Here is a 23,183-nt window from a genome sequence, read left to right on the forward strand (position 1 = left end):
CAACCTGTCAGTAAAATCAGAGCTCCGGATGAGTTCAGTGTCTCCATGATACTTTTGTGTCTTCCATTGTTCCCACAGTCTGAGAGAGCTGTGGCAGTCTCAAGCATCACAGCCTCCCAGAATCCACTTCTAAGCCTTGAGCCAAAGGGTGACTAAGGGCAGTGTTTCTCCACCTGTAATTCTCTAATCAGGAAACAAGATCTGGCTCAGAACCCCCAGCTGTTTCCCTTGCCTCTTATTGGCCATAGATGTGTCCCATGCTCAGCCTACTTCAGGGACTGCATCCACATTTTTTAGATCAAAGGCTCTCTTTCTGATACCAAAAGAAAAACCAGAGTTCTGTTAGTACGAAGGAAAGGTGATGGTCTTTAGGCAGGTGAGCACCAATGTCTGCCATATTATTTAATCCTCTCAGATATCCTTTTGAGATAATAGCATTAGTATCATTTGTATTAGTTTGCTAGGGCTGCCATAAATTGTACCACAAAGACGGTGGCCAAAACAACAGAAATTTATTATGTTGAATTTATTATGTCACAAGTCTGGAGGCTACAAGTTCAAGATCAAGTTTTGGGCGGGGTTGATTCCTTTCTGAAGACTGTGAAGGAAGTATCTGTTCCAGGACTTACTCCTTGGCTTGTAGGTGGCAGTCTTTTCCCAAGTCTCTTCACATTGTTGTTTCTTTATGCATGTCTCCGTCCAAATTTCCCCTTTTCATAAGGACACTCATTATATTGGATTAGGACCTACCATAATGGCTCATTTTAACTCATTTCCTTCTGTAAAGACCTTATCTCTAAATAAGGTCACCTTCCGAGGTACCAGAGGTTAGGACTACAACATATGGGTTCAATTCAATCAGCACCATTGAACAGAAGTAACAGAGACTAGTGAGATTAGATAACTTGCCCAAGACTGTACCTGCAAACCCAAGTCTGTCCTGTCATAAACTGGTATTCTTTCCACCATAACACAAGAAACCAAAACAATGTATGAAAAAATAGAGTGAATGAACAATATTGTAATATTTCCAATGTCTATAATAGAATTAGGAATATCACATGGATATGTAAAAAATACACATTTTCAGGTAAAACATTTGAATCAGTATCTCACTATAGAAATAGTTTAAAATATCATTATAGGTCAAATAACATGAAACAGAACCTAAAAGTTAAGGAAGTATGCATTAAACTTTATAGACTAAAATAGATGAAAGTAGCAAAAGAATTCAAGGAAGTGGGGCAGAAGGAAGAGCTGGCCCACCAAACACTATCAGCAAACAAAATTTGCCAAAGGAAAAGCCATCCAATGGTGCCTTAGTCACATCTGCAAAGACCCTTACTCCACATAAGGTCACATTCTGGGTTGATATAGTTTGGAGGGAATAAATGAATGAATATTTAAAGTGGCTTCAGTATTTGGTGTAAAGAATTATGCATTTATAATCCATGAGAGTAAGCTGTACTTAATAGTATACAGAAATATAAATGAAGATGAAATATACAGATAGCATAGGCAACCCAAGAATGGATGCTTAAAGAACATTTATATGTTTGTGTTATGGGGTAAGACTATGGTATTTTTGGCCCTTCACTATATGGAGTCTTAGATTTGAAAGAATCTAATGTAACTTGTGGTCCAGTGATATAATAGATCATATTCAGTGAAATTTTACTATTGCTGGAGTTATATTATTTGTGACTTGAGCTGCTCTAAACTGTTAAGTAGTACTATCTATTAGTATTGATATTTTTAAAAGAAAGACTGTAGAAAGATGTTCTGATGTATGGAAATATTTAATAGGACCACACTTACTGTCACTTCTTTTCCTAGCATACTTATGGTATGCCCTTGTTCCATACTAGGGAGCTCAGAAGCTGCTAGTCCCTCTCTCCCGTCTTGTAATTTCACATGTGAAACCAAACATGGCCAATGGGGAGGTGGGTATCATAGACCTACCAAATAGAAAGCAATTCTCTATCAAGTAATGTGGCTATTTTTTTTCCTGATATTTAGGAGAAGTGTTATTATTTTCAGTAGTGATGTGCTTATTAGCATACTCAGGAAAGAAATGGGCAGCCAAACCTACAATCGAAAAACTTGGAAATCAGGGTAATATGTCAGATAACATTTAGACATGTAATCAAACAAGGGCTTGTTCTACATCATCAGTTATTGACACCACAGGGAGTGGTCCTTCTTCACTGTATAAATAGACCCAAGTACAACCTAGACTGGGGCACAAATCGGCAAAACTCAGCCAGCCGAATTGGAGAATTTTATTTCCAAAGAGGCAAGGACTTCAATATGTTTAGATGTAGAATCGCCCCTATATCCCTGGAGAAGCAGAGCTAGTCTCTCTGGCTGTACTTTGCTTGAAATGCAGTGTTGTATATTAAAAGCACTGAAAATAGAACTCAGAATGGAGGACCCGAGGCCATATTATCATGAATCTTTCACCTTTGCTAATCTTAACAATCAGAAATAATTTTTAAAAGGACATGTGGGACAACATGTACAGGGAGGTAAAGGTGCCACTTAATTTCAGTGCCAGGCACTGTGTTGATTTGACTGTATTTGTCAATAGCTGCTAAGGGTAACCTCCTCATTTAACAGCAAAGGAAAACATGAGGTATGTTCAGCTCCTGGGTTGAGACATAATCACTATTTACTAACTAGAGGCCCGGTGCACAAAAATTTGTGCACTCGGGGGGGGGGGGAGGGGGGGCCCCCAGCCCGGCCTGTGCCCTCTCGCAGTCTGGGACCCCTCAGGAGATAACGACCTGCTGGCTTAGGCCTGCCAAACACTATCAGCAAACAAAATTTGCCAAAGGAAAAGCCATCCAATGGTGCCTTAGTCACATCTGCAAAGACCCTTACTCCACATAAGGTCACATTCTGGGTTGATATAGTTTGGAGGGAATAAATGAATGAATATTTAAAGTGGCTTCAGTATTTGGTGTAAAGAATTATGCATTTATAGTCCATGAGAGTAAGCTGTACTTAATAGTATACAGAAATATAAATGAAGATGAAATATACAGATAGCATAGGCAACCCAAGAATGGATGCTTAAAGAACATTTATATGTTTGTGTTATGGGGTAAGACTATGGTATTTTTGGCCCTTCACTATATGGAGTCTTAGATTTGAAAGAATCTAGTGTGACTTGTGGTCCAGTGGTATAATAGATCATATTCAGTGAAATTTTACTATTGCTGGAGTTATATTTTTTGTGACTTGAGCTGCTCTAAACTGTTGAGTAGTACTATCTATTAGTATTGATATTTTTAAAAGACAGACTGTAGAAAGATGTTCTGATGTATGGAAATATTTAATAGGACCACACCTACTGTCACTTCTTTTCCTAGCATAATTATGGTATGCCCTTGTTCCATGCTAGGGAGCTCAGAAGCTGCTAGTCCCTCTCTCCTGTCTTGTAATTTCACATGTGAAACCAAACATGGCCAGTGGGGAGGTGGGTATCATAGACTTACTAAATAGAAAGCAATTCTCTATCAAGTAATGTGGCTATTTTTTTTCCTGATATTTAGGAGAAGTGTTATTATTTTCAGTAGTGATGTGCTTATTAGCATACTCAGGAAAGAAATGGGCAGCCAAACCTACAATCGAAAAACTTGGAAATCAGGGTAATATGTCAGATAACATTTAGACATGTAATCAAACAAGGGCTTGTTCTACATCATCAGTTATTGACAACACAGGGAGTGGTCCTTCTTCACTTTATAAATAGATCCAAGTACAACCTAGACTGGGGCACAGATCGGCAAGACTCAGCCAGCCGAATTGGAGAATTTTATTTCCAAAGAGGCAAGGACTTCAATATGTTTAGATGTAGAATCGCCTCTATATCCCTGGAGAAGCAGAGCTAGTCTCTCTGGCTGTACTTTGCTTGAAATGCAGTGTTGTATATTAAAAGCACTGAAAATAGAACTCAGAATGGAGGACCCGAGGCCATATTATCATGAATCTTTCACCTTTGCTAATCTTAACAATCAGAAATAATTTTTAAAAGGACATGTGTGACAACATGTGCAAGGAGCTAGAGGTGCCACTTAATTTCAGTGCCAGGCACTGTGTTGATTTGACTGTTTGTATTTGTCAATAGCCACTAAGGGAAACCTCCTTATTTAACAGCAGAGGAAAACATGAGGTATGTTCAGCTCCTAGGTTGAGACGTAATCATTATTTACTAATGTGTTGTATATAGAACATGGGTTTTATTTGACATCACATGCTAATAAACTGCAGGGTGGTGTTGAGCCCCTTGGAAATGGCACCCGTGTTTCTGATGGTCTTCTGCTTGCATTAGGAAGTACCCAGCATCCTGTTGAATTGTGGGGCTCTTGCAAATCTTTATTAGCTGATTTTCATCTAAGGTGAGAGAACACCCACTTCTACTACCACTGAAGTATGATAGAGATTCAATAGTGGTAGAGTGACATTGCATTGTGATGGAATAAACAAAGACTCTTGTCCCAGAAATGAAGGAGTCTGGGCCTGTCCCAGGAAAACTTGTAAATTAAGTGAAAGGTCTCTTATACTAAAACCTCATCTTTCCTTTAAGAGTCCCTTTCTCTATTTCAGTGACCCATGTAAATAGATTGTCATTGCCCTGGGACTTTCCAGGGCTGTGGGCATCTTCCCAGGGCGGAGGTTCCCAGCAAAGCAAAACCCTCCTGGACTGTGTCACATGCCCCAGACCTTCCCAACTCATCCTTGAAAAATACAATTGTGCAACTATTGTGTTTGACTCTTTATTGTGGGACATATGTGGGAGTGTATCAAAATGCTTTCTTTTACAAAGTACATTTAGAGGTCAAGGAGGACTTCAGTGTCTTATTTCAAAGGAGGGACTGATAATGAGGGTTTCAGTTCCAAAGCAGGTGGCTTCGCTCGTGAAAAGAGAGGATGGAGACAATTTGGCTAAGGAGGCCTGGGTCAGACTGTGTTGAAGGCAATCAGCTGTCACCTCTCTGTGGAAAACAGGCTCTAGAGAAACAACTTGAAGTAAGTAAATATGAATGTTAACATAGTGGAGTGGAGCCTTGGAGCATGAGTGGAAGAGAATAGAAATAAATATTTAAGGTGAACATCTCATTGGAAATAATGAAACATGACATGTGGTTGGTTTCTGGCAGGAGTTTTCAGGAAGTTGCAACCAAGCAGGATCAAGCCAACCAAAGCCCCTGCTAGTCATTGTTTCACAAACAAAACAAGACATAAAAATCTGGCCAGTCCCGCATTGTGCCTCTCAGAGCTGCTGCTGGTTTTGATCTTGTCAGTGCAAAGTAAAGAGGAGGCAAGGCTGGAGCAGGTATTTGGGTTAGACAACCAGTGACACAGCCCGGGAAATAACTCAGTGGAAAACATTTATTTGTTTCACTTCTTTAAAAAGTTTTATTAAGATGTAGTTCACATGTCATATAATTTGCTCATTTAAAGTATACAATTCAATGGCATCTAGTACATCTGAGGTTGCACAACCATCACTACAATCAATTTTATCCCATTTTCATCCACATAGAATATAACCCCACACCCCTCAGCGGTCACCCCTCAGACTTCCAGACCCTGCTAGCCCTAGGAAACCACTAATCCCCCCCCCATATCTATGGATTTCCCTATTGGGGGTATTCCACATAAATACAGTAATACAATATATGATTCTTTTACTTATCCTAATATTTCAAGATTCCTCATGTTGTAGCGAGTAGCGTCATTTTATTCTTTTATGTGGCTGAATAATATTTGATTATATGACTATGCCACATTTTATTTATCCATGCATCAGCTGATAAACATTTGGGTTGTTTCCATTTGTTGGCTATTATGAATTTGTTGCTATGAACAGTCATATACACGTTTCTGTGTGGACTTGAGTTTTCTCTGCCACATCAGTTTACACTCCAGCTGCAGTGTATGAGGGTTCCAGTTCCTCTGCATTCTCACCAATACTTGTCATTGTCTGTCTCTTGTATTAGAGCCATCCTAGTGGGTATGAGTAGTATCTCGCTGTAATTTTGATTGGGATTTTCCTGATGGCTGATGATGATGAGCATCTTTTCACATGCCTATGGACTCCTTTCACTTCTTCATCTTGACCAGTGAGATCCGGCCCAGTACAATGGAGATGCAATGGCAGAAAAGTCTCAACACTAATGTCAATGGACAAAAGAACCCCTAGAGCCAGGCCAGTGTGTCTCAGTGGTTGAGAATCAACCTATGAACCAGGAGGTCACGGTTTGATTCCTGATCAGGGCACATGCCCGGGTTGTGGGCTCGATCCCCAGTAGGGAACGTGCAGGAGGCAGCCGATCAATGATTCTCTCTCATCATTGATGTTTCTATCTCTTTTTACCTCTCCCTTTCTCTATGAAATCAATAACAACATATTAAAAAAAAGCAACCCTAGAGTCTCCATATAAAGACTTAGGAAGGCTTCATCAGGTTTGACATTTGTCACCTGGACCTCAGTACTACTGAAACATAACATCCAGATCTCTGCCATTGAAACATGTGATGCTGAGAAAGGCATCTAGAATGGGCTCTAGAAAGGGCATGGAGGGAGGGAGGAGGGTTTCCCAGCAGGCACCAGCCAGGGACTGATCTGAGTTCTAGGTTAACATCAGGCAGCACATATCCCATAGTCCCCTTTCATTCACCCATTTTTATATTCTAAATTTTACAGATGGTGGAACACAGTGTCACTTTCACATTAATGATCATTTGAAAATGTTCAGGTGATATCTGAAACACTGAGAATATTTCTCATTTAAGAACCAGTATTTTTGTTTTTGTGTGTTTTTGTTGTTGTTGTAGTATAAAAAATATACTGAATATAAATCAGATGGCGAGCATAGGGTGTCAACTTAGTAAGGACAATAAACATTTAGAATAAATATCCTACCAAGTAAGACAGAATTTCCTAGGCCTGGGATGCTCCTAAGGTAAGAGTCTAAGAATTGAACAGCTTGTCAGTTGTAAGCTCATCAAGAAATAGGAATGAGGTCATTTATTCTGGAAGGACCACCAGATTTATTCTTTAGTTGTTGGTATAGATTTTTGTTGATATGGAATTACTTGAATGCTGGTGTTCTAAGGAAGTATCTTTTATCACTCATTGAAGTCTAAGGGGGAAAAAAACAGGCAAAAAAAAATAAATAAAACCAAGTGAATACAAAATGAAAGATAAAAGGGATGAGTATAGTGGCTGTCCAATTTGTATTCAAAGAATGGTTCCAAAAATATTGGCAGGAATTCAGAAAACCGACTTGGGTCAAATTGACTTTCATATTAAGAATAGATGGAAATTTATAGTACTGGGGTTGTTTGGGCTGATGCTATAGCTACATCTTGGTTAGAATCATAAAAAGCATGGGAAGCCACGTGTATTCTGGCACTTGAAATGTAAGAGCAGTTTTTGAGATAGTGGGACTACATCAAAGGGAACAAGTAAACTGGAAATTTTTGTACCAGTGCGATTTGAGTTAGGGGTGTATTAGTTTCCCAATGCTGCTATTACAAATTACCACAGATTTAGTGGCTTAAAAGAACACAAATATATTTTCTTACAGTTATGAAGTTAGAAGTCAAAAAAATGGGTTGGCAGGGCTGTGTTCCTTCTGGAAGCTCTAAGGGAGAGTCTGTGTCCCTGCCTTTTCCAGCAAAGAAGGCACACTGCCCACGCTCCTCAGCTCACGGACCCATGTCGCTCAGACCTCTGCTTCCATTGCCACATCTTTCCCACTCTCCTGTCTCCCCTTTACTCCTAAAACCATCATTGTGATTACATTGGGCCTAAATAATCCAGGATATCTCTCCATCTCAAGCACTTTAATTTAATCACAATGGAAACATTTCCATTGCCATGTAAGATAACATATGCACAGGTTTCAGGAATTAGGATGTGAACATCTCTCTGGGGCCATTAGTCTATCTCAGGGGTCCTCAAACTACGGCCCGCGGGCCACATGCAAATCCAAATATTGTATTTGTTTTCTTTTTGTTTTTTTACTTCAAAATAAGATATGTGCAGTGTGCATAGGAATTTGTTCATAGTTTGTTTGTTTTTTAAACTATAGTCTGGCCCTCCAACGGTCTGAGGGACAGTGAACTGGCCCCCTGTTTAAAAAGTTTGAGGACCCCTGGTCTATCTTCTAAGGGAAGAAGGGATTACTCAACCCTTTGAATATCACCTTGAAGGTGGTGGAGAGTGTGTTTGTTTTGTGAGGGCTGAACCTGACTCCCCAGGGCACAGTTAAAACTTGGTGGGCTGTCCCGAAGTGTCATCTACTGACAATAAAATCAGAGACTTAAATGGCATAGATGGTCTCTGTTAGAATAAGGATTCACAGCATAAATACGTAAGACATGATTTAACCCATGGCATATGAGGAGCCCTGGACAGAAACTTTAGAATGAGTGTTCATACTGAATTTAATTTAGTGGCATTCCCAAGCATATCTTTGAGCTACAAATAATATGTATAAGATACTGTGGGCTTTGGTTCCTACCCTTCATCAAAAATACCTTGAGGACCTTATGCAAGGTAGCATGCTGGTTGCTGGGCAAGGTCATATGAATGTGGTGCAGATCCCACAGCCCAGCAGCCTACAGCCAGAGAGAGCACAGAGAGTGTCAGAAAGCATTAGGATGGGAACAAGAGAGTGAGCCATGGGACCACAGGGAAGGGATGCTAGAGGAAGGATGGTACAAAGAGAGGGAGAACAAAATGTAAAGAAGCAGAGAGAACACAGTGGATCCCAGAATAACAGTACCAGTACCTGGTCTGAGATCTTTGTGGATATGAGCTGATCTTATCCTCACAACTCAAGTGTGGTAAATTGACATTCGAGATGTTTCTCAAACACATCACTCCCCCTACCTACTGTTACCACTCTAGTTCAGGACATGACATTTTTGCCAGTGTTTCCAATTGGTGTCCCTGGCTTTTTCTCTTACGCTACACTAGAGTGATCTATTTATAAAGCAAATCTAACTCTGCACTTCAAATCCTGCTCAGCATAAACCCTAAATTCTTTTACTCTCCTTTCAAAGCCCTCAAGGATCTGACCTGGGTCCACCTCTTTGACCTCACCTCCACCATCTCTCTCCCCGCTCACTTTTACTATTTACAATCCAGAGAGAATGGACTCCCATCTCCCTGCAGGCAGCTGTGCTGTTTCACGCCCTTGGACCTGCCCTCCACACCTCCTTCCCCCAGGTAAACCCTGCTGCTGTTGAAGTCTCACCTTAAATGTCTGCTTCTGCTCAGGATTTCTTTGCTAGTCCCCTTCCTCCCCACCTGTGTCCAGCGCCCCTCCCCTACTCTCCTGCAGTGCCCTGAGCACAGAGGCAGGCAGCCTTTGTGCCTCTGATCTCCCCAGCAGCTTCGAAGGTTCTTCAGAACCGGGACATAGAATTTTCTTCTCCCCCCTTTAGCCCTTGTACAGCGCTTGACACATAAATGCCATTCAGTCAATACTGTTCAATTCAACTAACCTGAGCAGGAAAGCCTCTGGCTTTGGTGGGACTGTGCCTTTTTGACATTCAAAGCGTGGCAGTGCAATCGTGGGTGATTTGAGGACACTTAAACATGGAAAGGGTTCCATATCGAAGGCCTCTTGAATCCTGTGAAAATGAATATAAAAATCAATATGCTGTTCAGTTTAGGAATATGAATAAATGATTTCAAATGAATTGAATTTTCCTCTCAACATTAAGTGGTAGAGCAAAATGAATTATTAGATAACACATTTGAAGTAACAGCTCTCTGCTGATTTCTCCTACAATTTGTTTTTACTTCTCTTGCAGACCTCTATGCTGATGTCATGACGATCTGAGAAATATTTATCTTCTTTAACCGCCTACAAGAGAGAGATGGTATCATAGGCTCCAAATTTAGAATTATACTTCTTCCTTTGTTTTACCATCACATCATTTCCTCCCCTTAAATGACTGTTTTTACCTGGAAAACCTCATACTTAAAATTTATGGGTTTTGTAAGCCCGAGTTTAGCAATATGAAAAATAGAATTTAATGTGAAAGATTGCCTCCATTTCTCCTTCAAAGCCATGCTGCTTCCCACAGGTAACCTAGTATGAGTGTCCAGGGGTGGGCAAACTTTTTGACTCGAGGGCCACAATGGGTTCTTAAACTGGACCGGAGGGCCGGAACAAAAGCATGGATGGAGTGTTTGTGTGAACTAATATAAATTCAAAGTAAACATCATTACATAAAAGGGTACGGTCTTTTTTTTTTTAGTTTTATTCATTTCAAACGGGCCGGATCCGGCCTGCGGGCCGTAGTTTGCCCACGGCTGGTAGCTCTTTCCTATGCATATACATCCACATACACACATCCTGCACTAAGGTGGTCTTTGTTCTTTCTGCTGCTTCTTATTATTTGGATGGAATTCTACTCTCAGCATTATTCTGCCACTTGAGTTGTATTTTAAATTTTATCTAACAACATGTCTTAGAAAATTTCTCTCTATGGAAACATATATATCCATTCACATATATATGCACTTAATCTTAGTGTTTGCTTTTAATAGATACATGGTTTTATCTTTTGGTTGTTGTTTGCTTTATACTTAAAACTATTTGAGTTGGGTTTCTATAACTGACAATTGAAAAAAACCCTGTCTACTTTTTTTGGCTATTATTCTATATGCTATTGCTATCTATGACTTTTGCTATATATGAGGTTTCTATCAATGCAAGATTCTTGCTAGGAGAGATTCCTAGAAGTGAGGTTACTAGGTCAGGGGTTATGTGCATTTTATATTCCAACTAGAGGCCCGGTGCATGAAATTCATGCATGGTTAGACATTTTATATTCCGACTAAAGGCCCGGTGCATGCACGGTTAGGGTCCCTAGGCCTGGCCAGCGATTAGGGCCAATCTGGCCTTCTGGCTGGTGGCCGAGGCCTTCCTTCCAGCTGCCAACTGGGGCCTCCCTTCCCCAGCTGCTGGCTGCTGGCTGGGACCTTCCTCCTTTCCACGCCACCCCCAGGTGGTCAGCACACATCAGAGCAAGCGATAGAACTCCCAATCTCCCAGTTGAACTCCTGTGGGGACACTTTGCATGTTAGCCTTTTATATATATAGAAGCTACATTCTGACATAGCTTCAAGAGGAGCTGTGCCTGGATTGTATCTGTGCTTGTTCTTTTCACCACATTTTAAAAAATACTATCAATCTTTTTTACATTCTCAATCTAATGGGTAAATATGCTGTCTTCTTATTTTAATTTGTATTCTCCTATACTAGGGAGATTAATGAATGTTTTATAAGTTTCTTAGCCATGTATATTTCTTTTCTTGTAAATGGGTCTTCATTCAGGTTTCTATTAGCTTATTTGTCTTTATAACTTTTTAAAGTGCTATATAAAATGGATAGTAAACTGTTATATATTATACATGTTTTAGGTATTTTTTCCACTTACCTTTCAGCTGCTTATTGTAGCTTTTTCAGTATAGAAGTTTCAACATACATGGATAATAAAATCAGTGTTTTCCTTTATTTTTTCTAAGTTCTTGTATCATTTTGTTTTTAAATCTGATATCTGCTGTAACAGGTTTCAAATAAGGTTTAATTTTAAGTTCTCTTTGATATGCTTGAGTGTTTTATTGTTCTGTATAAACTAAAAAATTATCTATTTAAATTGAATAATATCCATGGGATTGTGATTGAAATATTATTAACTGTTTAGATTTATACAGCAGTGGGCACAGTAGGTTTATAGTTATGAGTACACAAAACACATAATTTATTTTTGTATTATTATTTTTTCTTGTATTATATATTTTTCCATATGAACAACTATAAACCTACTTTTTCCCACCCCTGTATTGGGAGAATCAACACGTTTAATATATGGACTCTTCCCACCCAAGAATGTGATATATCACTTTATTTATTCATCTCCTTTTATGTCTTACTAGAGGCCCGGTGCATGAAATTCATGCACGGGGAGGGGGGAGGGTCACCTCAACCCAGCCTGCATCCTCTCCAATCCGGGACCCCTTGGGGGATGTCCGACTGCCGGTTTAGGCCCATCTAGGCCCAATCCCGGCAGTCAGACATCCCTCTCATAATCCTGGACCACTGGCTCCTAATCACTCACCTGCCTGCCTGCCTGGTTGCCCCTAACTGCCCCCCCACACCGGCCTGATCACCTCTCACTGCCTCTGTGTGCCAGCCTAATCACCCCTAACTGTGCCCCGCTCCTGGCCAGGTCGCCCCCAACTGCCCCCTCCTTGCCAGCCTGGTCGCCCCGAACTGCCACCCCCCCCCAACTGCCCCCCATCCTGGCCTGATTTCCCCCAACTGCCTCCCCTGCCGGCCTGGTTGCCCCATGCAGCCTGCTTGTTCAGTCGTTTGGTCGTCTCTCACTAACTCCCCTGCCGGCCTGGTCACCTAACGCAGCCTGCTTGTTCAGTCGTTTGGTCGTCCCTCACTAACCCCCCTGCCAGCCTGGTCATAGGCAGCCATCTTGTTAGGGTGTGAGGATTAATTTGCATATTACCTCTTTATTATATAGGATAGTAAAATTTCATCTTTTTCTTCATCTATGTATTGCAAGTATTTGGTAGGCTTATGTCCATGTATTTTACAGCTTTATTGTTTTAGTGACTATGACTTTTTAAGTATGCTCTTAATGTTTTATTTTTGGCAATTAAAAAAAGTTATTTTATTTTTACCTAACATTAGACTTATCAATTTTTGTATATTTTATTTATTCTTGCAAAGAACCAGCTTTTGTTGTGATTAATCAAGCCTATCTTTTTAAGGTTTACCTTCAATTATCATTATTTATATTCTATTTTATGAATTCTTTCCTTTAACATTTTTTGGTTTCCTGTTGTTGATTGCATCATTAAGTTGATTTTTAAATTATTTTCTTTCTTTTTAGTTTTTTTATAACACCCATAATAACTTCATTTTATTTTTAAAATTTTAAGTTTTTTTATGTTTTGATATACAATATTGTATTAGTTTTAGGTGTGCACCCCAGTGTTAGACATTATGTAATTGACTAAGTGATTATCCCGATAAATCTCATACCCATCTGACACTATACATACTTATTACAATACTAGAGGCCTGGTGCACAACATTTGTGCAGGGGGGATCCCCTCAGCCCAGCCTGCACCCTCTCCAACTGGGACCCCTCAGGGGATGTCCAACTGCCAGTTTAGGCCCGATCCCCAGGACTCTCACAATCCGGGACTGCTAGCTCCTAACTGCTCACCTGCCTGCCTGCCTGATAGCCCCTAACTGCCCCCATGTTGGCCTGGTTGCCCCCAATTGCTCCCCCCTGCCAGCTTGCTCACCCCCAACTGCCCCCCCTGCCAGCCTGGTTGCCCCCAACTGTCCCCCTCTGCTGGCCTGGTCGCCCCACACAGCCTGCTGTTCAGTCATTTGGTCATCCCTCACTAACCCTCCTGCCGGCCTTGTCGCCCCACGCAGCCTGCTGTTCAGTCGTTACTGTCACTGTGATGGTGTCCCCTGACAATTTGCATATTTCTCTATTATTAGTATAGATTAGATTATGACTGTATCCCCTATGTTATACTTTTCATTCCTGTGACCGTTTTTATAACTGACAACTTGCACATCTTAATTCTTTCTCCATTTTCACCCATTCCCCAAACCCTTTGCTTTCTTTCCTTTGTTTTTTTTTAAATTTTATTCTTTATTGATTAAAGTATTACATATGTGTCTCTATCCCTCCATTGCTACCCCCACTCGTGCCCTCACCCCCTACTGTCTGTGTTCATTGGTTATGCTTATAGGCCTTTGCATACAAGGCCTTTGGTTGATCTGTCCCCCTTCCCAAGTGTATTTAAGGCTCCAGTTTGCCATTGAGTTTTATCTTTGGGTGAGGCCATTTTGGGATGTATTCACTGCTATTCATTTATAAATGAACTTTGATTTTAATTTTGATTTCCTCTTAATGTTATCATTTATGAAAAGTAAGGGTTTTTCTTTGCATTTATAATTGGAGAGTTAACTTTCTACTGTTTTTCTTTGTTTTGCAGGAAGGGTGCTTGTTTTTACTCTAGTTAGTTAGAAAATCAGACTGTAATTTCTACTTTCAAAAAGTGAGCTTTTTGTGGCCTTATATAGTCAGGTTTTATGCATGTAAAGATGTAGCTGTATATATATAAAATACAGGCTAATTTTGATTATCAAATATTCTGTATTCTTTATTTCAGAGTACTTCCTTTAGTTGATTTTTGAGAGAGCTGTATTTTCAGTGTCAAAAAATAATTGTAAATTTATTTCTCCTTACATAATTCTAATAAGTTTACCTTATGTTTTTAATGTTATGTTGTTAAGTATATAATCATTTTGTTTTTTTTTTCATCTTAAACTCAAGTATATTTTTTATCGGTAGAAGTGGAGTTCTTGGGGTACCGAAAGGAAAATAATTTCTAGAGGCTCCCACAGGAGGATGGGGTTTCATGGAAAATTTATTAATGATGTAAATTTAAGGGGGTTCCCCTCCAAGGTCTCATCTCTGTCCATCTCGCCATGGAAGACGTCCAGTTTTGTCTTCAGCAGGGTCAGAATTAAGGCCACTGCCCAGAATTTCTGCTCCATATTCAAGTACAGACCAATTCAGCATCTGGCTGGCTTAACTTGTGTTCCCAGCTGCAGTCCATTGTGTGTGGGGTCCACTCTGCCATGGGCCATATGACTGCTTAAGGCCACATGGCTATGGAGAGAGAACAAGCCAGTGCACAGTCGAGTGCAGGTCATAGAGCAAGAGAGCAAGAGCCAGCAAGAGGAGAGGGAACTCTTATTCTGAGGATTTTAACAAGGAGCTTCTTCAAACTAACCAATTAACTTTTAAGATTTAATGTGCTTCTGAAGGGGTCCACCCCCCTATCCAATAATCTTTTTCCCAGGCTAGACTGATAGACAAGCACCTTCCCTACTCACCGGACTTCACTGTGCATATGCCCATTTCCCCCTTTGTTCAATCCCTTCCCCCAGTGATCTGAGGGAATAGACCAGTGGTCCTTGGAGAGCATGAAGCTGTAGCTTCCTGGTGGAGCTGCCCAGATGACCGTGCTTATAACGTCTGACTTCCCTTTGCTTTTTTTCCTTTATTAATATTAACTAGTTAGTTATGACAATGTATTTACAATTGATCGGGCCAGTCTTGATATATTAGTGAAACTTTATGTTCAACCACCAAATACTATTTTAATATAGCTTTTGACCTTAATAAAGAGCATATTGCTGAAATTCTTTTGTGTGCCCCAATGGGCTCCTATTTTAAATAAGATATTTTAATTAATACACATTTATTATACTAAATAAAATATTTAATCTTTTATTTTTGGTCGTTTTTTCTCTTTTCTGTATTAAGTTGGTTTTATTGTTGTTGTTTTTACCATTTCTTTTATAGTAATTATGCATTCCATTTTTCTTCATATAGTGTATGTTTAAATACACTATGGAAACTTAGAGTTTACAATTTTATGTTAACATTAAGTAATTTTCAAAACCACCTTTCCTGAATTAGACCCTGTAGTATGTTTCATTTTCAATTTCCTTACACCTTCCTTCCCCTTCCTATGTTTTGTTGAAATGATCAAAATTTATATATTCAGGTTTTTTTAAAAAAAAAACACTCTCTTAAGAATTATTCCTGCAAATTACCTTAAGTGTCACAGCCTTATTACCAACTGTTTTTAGACCTACTGATATGCTTTCTGGTTAAAATATTAACTATTTTTTCTTATCTAACATCTTCACTGTTTTTTAGATTCTTTTTGTTCCTGCTGGATCAGGCCGAAAATGGCTTTCCGACATCCTGAGAGGGGTCCCGATTGTGAGAAGGCACATACCAGGCTGACGTATCCCACCGGTGCATGATCAGCCAGACCCCAGCAGCAAGCTAACCTACCAGTCGGAGCGTCCACCCCCTGGTGGTCAGTGCACGTCATAGCGACTGGTCAACTGGGCGACTGTCTGCCCCCTGGTGGTCAGTGCACATTGTAGTGAGCAGTTGAGCGGCCTTAGCATATCATTAGCATATTACGCTTTGATTGGTTGAACAGACGACCGGACACTTAGCATATTAAGCTTTCATAATATAGGATTTCTTTTGCCCGAGGAACATTTTTAATATTTCCTTTAGTGCAATCCTATCGACAATGAATTGTTTAATTTTTTGTTTTTCGGGATATGTCTTTATTTCTTCTTTATTTTGAGGTACATTTTCACTATTTGTAAAACACTAACTTGACAGTTTTTAGCATTTTTAAGGTATCATTCAGTTATCTCTGGCTTAGATCATTTCCTTTGAGAAGTCAGTTTTCTCATTGGTGTTCCTTTGATGATTGTCTTTTTTCCCCTCTGACTGCTATTAAGGTTGATTTTATATACGTACCAGTATGTGCTTTTTTTCTTGTCTGTTAACTTCTGTTTCCTTAGTGGTTACATCTTTTGTTGAGTCAATGACTCCTTTTTCATGCTGTAGTTTATCTCAGTTATTAAGTGATTCATGTATGTTTGCTCATATCTGTATCTGATGGTCTTGATTGAAAGATATTGATGGTGACACCTTATTTACTTAGCACAAATGAAGAATCCCTATTGACCTAGCAGCAGATACAGGCTTTAATAACAGGAGCCTCGGTTTCAGGGAGTAGGCAAAGAGAGATGCATAACTGAAAGGGCTCCTCTTTAAAGTTAGTTCATTACTTCTCATGTGGTACAGGAGGCCAAACGTTACCAGAGGTACTTCTCAGAGTTTGCACTTTATCCTGCTATAGTTAGAGCTTAATCCTAGAGGCAAATATTAGAGTTGGTTGCTCTAAGTGCAGGAGATTGACATAGCGCTCGCGCACACACACACACACACACACACACACACACACACACACACACACACTGATAAAAGCTACCTGACCAACCCACCCACACTCTACTGCTTTCCAGGCTTCATTACTACTTCTAATTTTGTGGTTAATTAAGGTTCTTCTGGAAAATTTTACTTATTTTAAAGGGAGATTCTGTAGATCTGCTATTTTTTTATATTGGATGCATTTAGATTTATAATTATTATATCTTCCAGGTGGATTAGTCCCTTAATATGATATGACCTTGTTTAGCTCTAGTAATCCCTTTTGCCTTCAAGTTATTTTGGCTGATATAATTATAGCTATACCAGTTTTCTTGGGTTAGTATTTATATGGTACATGACCACCTTCCTGTTGTAAGCACATATGTAATTTTTTGAAACCTAGTCTGAAAGTATTAATCTTTTACTGAAGTATTTTGTCTATTTATAATTAATTTACTTATATATTTGGGTTTACATCTACCATCTTATTATTTCTTTACTATTTGGCATATCTGGTTGGGGTTTTAAAATCCTTTTTGGTTTTTTTTGCTTTCTATTGGATTAATCAGGTTATGTTTGCCCAGTTTTTTCTATCACCTTGTCAGTTTTACTTTTTTAAACATACTTTTAATGATTAAGTGATAAAAATATTTATTCATGATTTATTTCTGCCTAATACTAATGATTATTTTTATCTGTTATAATAATGATAGAATCTTAGAAAACTTAACTTCATTTACCTCTTTGTGTTATTTTTGTCATGCATTATAATTCTACATATATTTTAAATTCCAGACATAATCATTATTGATTTGTACCATCTATATTCAGTTATATTTGCCCACATATTTATCTTTGTGTGTTCCTAAATTCTTTCTTCATTTCTATATTTTCCTCTATAATTATACTAGCGGCCTGGTGCACGAATTCATGCACTAGTGGTGTCCCTCGGCCTGTCCTGCAGGATCAGGCCGAAAATGGCTTTCCGACATCCTGCGAGGGGTCCCAATTGTGAGAAGGCACAGACCAGGCTGATGTATCCCACCGGTGCATGATCAGCCAGACCCCAGCAGCAAGCTAACCTACCAGTCGGAGCGTCCACCCCCTGGTGGTCAGTGCACATTGTAGTGAGCAGTTGAGCGGCCTTAGCATATCATTAGCATATTACGCTTTGATTGGTTGAACAGACGACCGGACACTTAGCATATTAAGCTTTCATAATATAGGATTTCTTTTGCCCGAGGAACATTTTTAATATTTCCTTTAGTGCAATCCTATCGACAATGAATTGTTTAATTTTTTGTTTTTCCGGATATGTCTTTATTTCTTTATTTTGAGGTACATTGTCACTATTTGTAGAACACTAACTTGACAGTTTTTAGCACTTTTAAGGTATCATTCAATTATCTCTGGCTTAGATCATTTCTATTGAGAAGTCAGTTTTCTCATTGGTGTTCCTTTGATGATTGTCTTTTTTCCCCTCTGACTGCTATTAAGGTTGATTTTTGTCTATTGCTTTTTTTAAAATCTATTTTTCTATGATGTGTCTTCAGTAATCCCTTTTTAGATCATTTTTATAATGTGCTTTAATGATTTTAAAAGAATTTACTGTGTAGTTTGTGGAGCATTTTGAACATGTGAATTGATTTTTTACTTTAGTTTAGAAATTTTTGGTATTCTATCTTCAAATATTGTTTTTGTTCCAATATTTTTCTCTCTTTTTGGTGCATCAATCACAGTATAAAACCCCTAAAGATCCACCACATAGTGAATTTTAACCTCTCACAATTGACAAATTTTTATAGTGAATCAGATTATATTCATGTATATATCTATGTTTGAATATAATGTATATAATGTATAAACATGACTGACTCAGATTCTAATTACCTGATAAAATCTCCATTTCCTCTTTTCTTTGCTATCATTTTTCTTTTCTTGTTTGTAGTAATCAGTTATGTTATAGTCCTTCTAACACCAATGTCTGTTTCACCTATGAATCTCTTCCTGTTGCCTGTTTTTCCTTTCTTGGTTTTTGGACACAGGGCCTCGTCTCTTGCCATGCCTGAAATGATTTCAATAAATGAAGAGCACTGAACATAAATACTGAAGAGACCACAGGCATTGTGATCTTGAGTCAGAAAAGGATTTTTTCCCCTCTGTTAAGTTGACAGTGTGAGAGGCTACCTTAAATCATTTAAGAATGAGCCAATTTTAAGCTGAATTGGGTTTTTTATTAAATTAAACTAAAACTCAGTCTATCACTGGTTTTCCTTGTCTTTAGTCCAGAGGCCTCCATTGCTTGCAGTTAAGATCTTGATATATTTACTAGGTCCATTTACCGTACAGGTCTTTGTCTTCTCAGCACCAGGTGACTACAGAATTTTTCATTTCGCTTCTCAGAGTTTGTCATATAGCTCTTCAGTCTCTATCTTGTATACCTTCAGAGTTTGGCACTTATTTTAAGGGGGAATCATTTCTGTCTTGAGGTTTCTCAAGTATCCAATCTGACTCCATCTCACCTAACTGTGAAAATACCTTCTGGTTTCTCTGTCCTCAACCGTGGCCCTTTGCCCAGTGAAAGCCCAGTTTCCTAATCTATCCCTACAAGAATCTGCACAAGCTTCCAGGGAAAAATGCAGGTGAAAATCATCACTACACCTTTCCAAGAGTCTCCCTTTTCATGATTTTAGCCTTGCTAGTCCTCATTATTTCTGAAGTTGTGTATATCTTTAAACAAATGATTTTTAAATTTATTTTGCTTTCTAAAAATAATTCTTCTCAGTAGGTGAATTGGTCTACCCCAAACAAATTTATCTGGACCAGAAATGCCTGTCAACCCATTATTATCTCATTGATGTCTTCCCAAATTCCTACCAGTATACTGCTGTGCTGTTAGGATACCGTTTTTCTGCCTTACCATGGCTTTTATAATGATTTCTTATAAGCCCATATCAGCAATAATTTGAGAGGGAAGACAGGTTAACATGAACTTTCAGTAAGCCACCTTAAACTAGAAATGCCATACACTTTGAACCTTCTGCCCTATATTAGAATTATCTGTTTGTGTCTGTCTCTACCACTATATTATGAATTTCATAAATTTTATGTGCATGCTTGTCATAATACTTAGCATATTCAATCACACTAATAGCTGCTCGTTATTTACCTGTTAAATAAATTATGCAATAAATGAATAAAAGACCTCATAATGTTCATGATCAATGACTGTATTGGTATCTCTCACATTATGAATAGTATTGTTTTTAAAAATCAAAAATATTATATATAATAATAGAGAAATAGAGACAAATATTTTATTGCTTTATAAAACCTGGTATATTCTGTGCTCTTAAACAGAACTTAAACAATAGTAACAAAATATTTCCCCAGCTTCTGGGATTTCTCAAAGAGAATTCTTTAAAAATGAAGAACTTTAATCATTTGGTCCCTTTAGATTTTATAGTAGTTTAAGAAATATATGTTTGAAATTCCTAATATATGTTTAGTTCTCTCATAACACCTAGTATATTTCCCTTTAGAAAAGAAAAAAAATCACATAAAAAAATTGAAGAGAAATATTACCTAACACAAAACACATATTTTTCAAAGATTATATTTCCATTTCTACATAATATACTCTCATTATGAAACTGTCATTGCATTTTTAAAATCATAAACAAGGGCACTAAAAATAAAATGATTGACAATATAAATGACTTTCTGAAAGTGACATCTATTCCAATCTCAGAAAAAAAATTAACTCTCTAAAATATTAATTGACCATAATGAGGAGGCTGGCCGTTAGGTAAACAGAGGAGCCAGGAGTGTTTCCCACAGGCCTGCAGCTCATTGTGAAGGCACCTGGGAACACTGGCTTTGAATTTGAATTTAAAGGTAAATAAAAATAGATCAGACTGTCAACTTGAAGAACTTCAACTGAGAATGCCATGCTTCTGTGTCTTTGTAATTTAACCACAGAATAGGAAGAAATATAATTTTACTGGAAAATAAAATTGCCATAATTCCTGGCCATTGGAAAGGAACTTCAAAAAGATTAGCCTCCGTTTCTGTCTTCCCTCACTCAGAAATGAGTTAAAGGTATGGGTCATGCTATGAGCCAATGACCAAATGGCCAGTTGTTTTGGCAGTATTCCAACTCTGTCAAAAGAATCTTAATCTGATATCTTTTTCATAACTGGTACAGGGGACAGCTCCACTATCCACAAACTTCTCATGCTTTTGGTCTTCACATTCTGGACTTCTCCTTTGACATTACTCCTGAGTATTTCATTTTCCATGAGGCTATTATTTATAAAGCTTGTTTGCAAGGAACAAAACAACTTATTCAGCACAGTTTCTTCAAACACCAGACTTTTATTACCAGAGGCTTCCTATGGACACCTCTCTGGAGTGGGCCCAATATGTGATAGGGTTAAACATGGAAGAAGACTGTCAAGTTCCAACCTTTACAGCAAATTCCAAAAACAATGACAAATTCAGTAGTTTGCAGTACTGTAGTGCATAAAAAAAATGCTTGACCTTTGTTCATCTTTGCATCGTTTTCTGAAGTTGCTAGTACTGTACTTGGAATAGTATAAACTTAGAGGAATGGAAGCTCATCTTTCCCCTTCCTTTGCATATCTTTTCATGATGATTGCCCTTTCCCTTCTCTCCAGCATTTATCCCATCCCTATAGTTCACAATACTATTTTTTTGAGATTTATTTTTAAATTATAATTTAAATATATATATATACTAGAGGCCCTATGCACGAAATTCGTGCAAGGGCCTTGGCCCTGGCTCCCGCCCACCACCACCATGGCCGGGGGCCTCTGCTGCCTCTGCCTCGGCCCCTGCCCGCTGCAGCTTTGTCTGGAAGGAAGGATGTCTGGAAGGACATCTGGTCTAATTAGCATATTATGCTTTTAATATATATATATATATATTATTGTTGATGATATTACAGCTGTCTCTCATTTTCCCCTCCTTAATCCTCTTCCTCCCAGCCCCTACCTACCACCCTATTGCCAGTGTCCATAGGCTATGCATGTAAATATATAAGTTCTTTGGTTTATGTCTTCTCATCTTCCCATCCCCACATTGAGGTATGTTAGTCTGTTCCATGCCTCCACTCTTTGGGTCTTATTTTGTTGGTCAATTTATTTTGTTCATTAGATTCCACAAATGAGGGAGATCATGTAATATTTGTCTTTCTAAGTTTGACTTATTTTCCTTAGCATAATATTCTCCAGGTCCATCCATGTTGTCCCAAAGGGTAAGATATCCCTCTTTTTTACAGCTGCATAGTATTCCATTGTGTAAATTTCCCACAGCTTTTTTAACCATTCATCACTGATGGACACTTGGGCTGTTTCCAAATTTTAGCTATTGTAAATAATGCTGCTATGAAATTATGGGTGCATATATTCTTTCTGATTGGTGTTTCAGGGTTTTAGGATATATTCCCAGAAGTGGGATCTCTGGGTCAACTGGGAGTTCCATTTTTAATTTTTTGAGGAAACTCCCTACTGTTTTCCACAGTGGCTGCACCAATCTGCATTCCCACCAGCAGTGAACTAGTGTCCCCTTTTCTCTGCACCTTTATCAGCATTTGTTTGTTGAATTTTAAAGATAGCCATTCTGACTGGTATCAGGTGATATCTCATTGTGGTTTTAATTTGCATTTCTCAGATGATTAGTGACTTTGAGCATTTTTTCATATGTCTATTGGTCATTTGTATGTCCTCTTTGGAGAAATGCCTATTCAGTTCTTCTGCCCATTTTTTAATTGGATTATTTGTCATCCTTTTGTTGATTCATGAGTACTTTATGTATTTTGGATATTAACCCCTTATTAGATGTATCATTGGCAAATAGTTCTCCCATACAGGGGGTTCCCTTTTGATTTTGGTGCTGGTTTCTTTTGCTGTGGGGAAGCTCCCAGCTTTTTTCAATGAATTAGTGGGCACACAACTTCCATTCCCAGCACTATGTCCACTATGTCTCAAGCAGTGGACTGTAAAACCAAAGGGGGGCAAAATTATTTAGAATCTGGTCTCAGAATCCTAAAATGCTGTGGTTACAATTTCAGGTAGTTTTTGGACAGAGTGAGCTGTAACACTTTCCAAATATTCATGCATGAAGTTCATTAATAATTTTTTTTCTCTCAGTAACTGAAGATGGATCCTTTAATTTGAAGTGGCCTTAACACTAATGAGTCATATCATTACTCTGGAATCTTTTAAGTTGGTTCCCCCCCCACATTGACTCAGTGAGGTAGAAAT

The 23,183-nt window shown here is 38.6% G+C and overlaps 1 protein-coding gene across 3 annotated transcripts in view; it reads left to right on the plus strand.

The window, feature by feature from the left end:
• Positions 1–23,183, plus strand: part of ST6GALNAC3 (ST6 (alpha-N-acetyl-neuraminyl-2,3-beta-galactosyl-1,3)-N-acetylgalactosaminide alpha-2,6-sialyltransferase 3) — a 524,877-nt gene that overhangs the window by 396,123 nt on the left and 105,571 nt on the right. Inside the window, exon 4 of one of the 3 annotated variants that reach the window (XM_014544357.1) lies at positions 9,841–9,911. The exons of the other annotated variants lie outside the window; for them this stretch is intronic. Coding sequence (XP_014399843.1) covers positions 9,841–9,853 — 13 coding nt within the window. The 3' untranslated portion in view covers positions 9,854–9,911. Of the gene's footprint in view, positions 1–9,840; positions 9,912–23,183 lie in introns of those variants that run through there. 3 annotated transcript variants of the gene reach the window in all.

Source organism: Myotis brandtii, unplaced genomic scaffold (assembly GCF_000412655.1).
Source record: "Myotis brandtii unplaced genomic scaffold, ASM41265v1 scaffold36, whole genome shotgun sequence".
Lineage (NCBI taxonomy): Eukaryota > Metazoa > Chordata > Mammalia > Chiroptera > Vespertilionidae > Myotis > Myotis brandtii.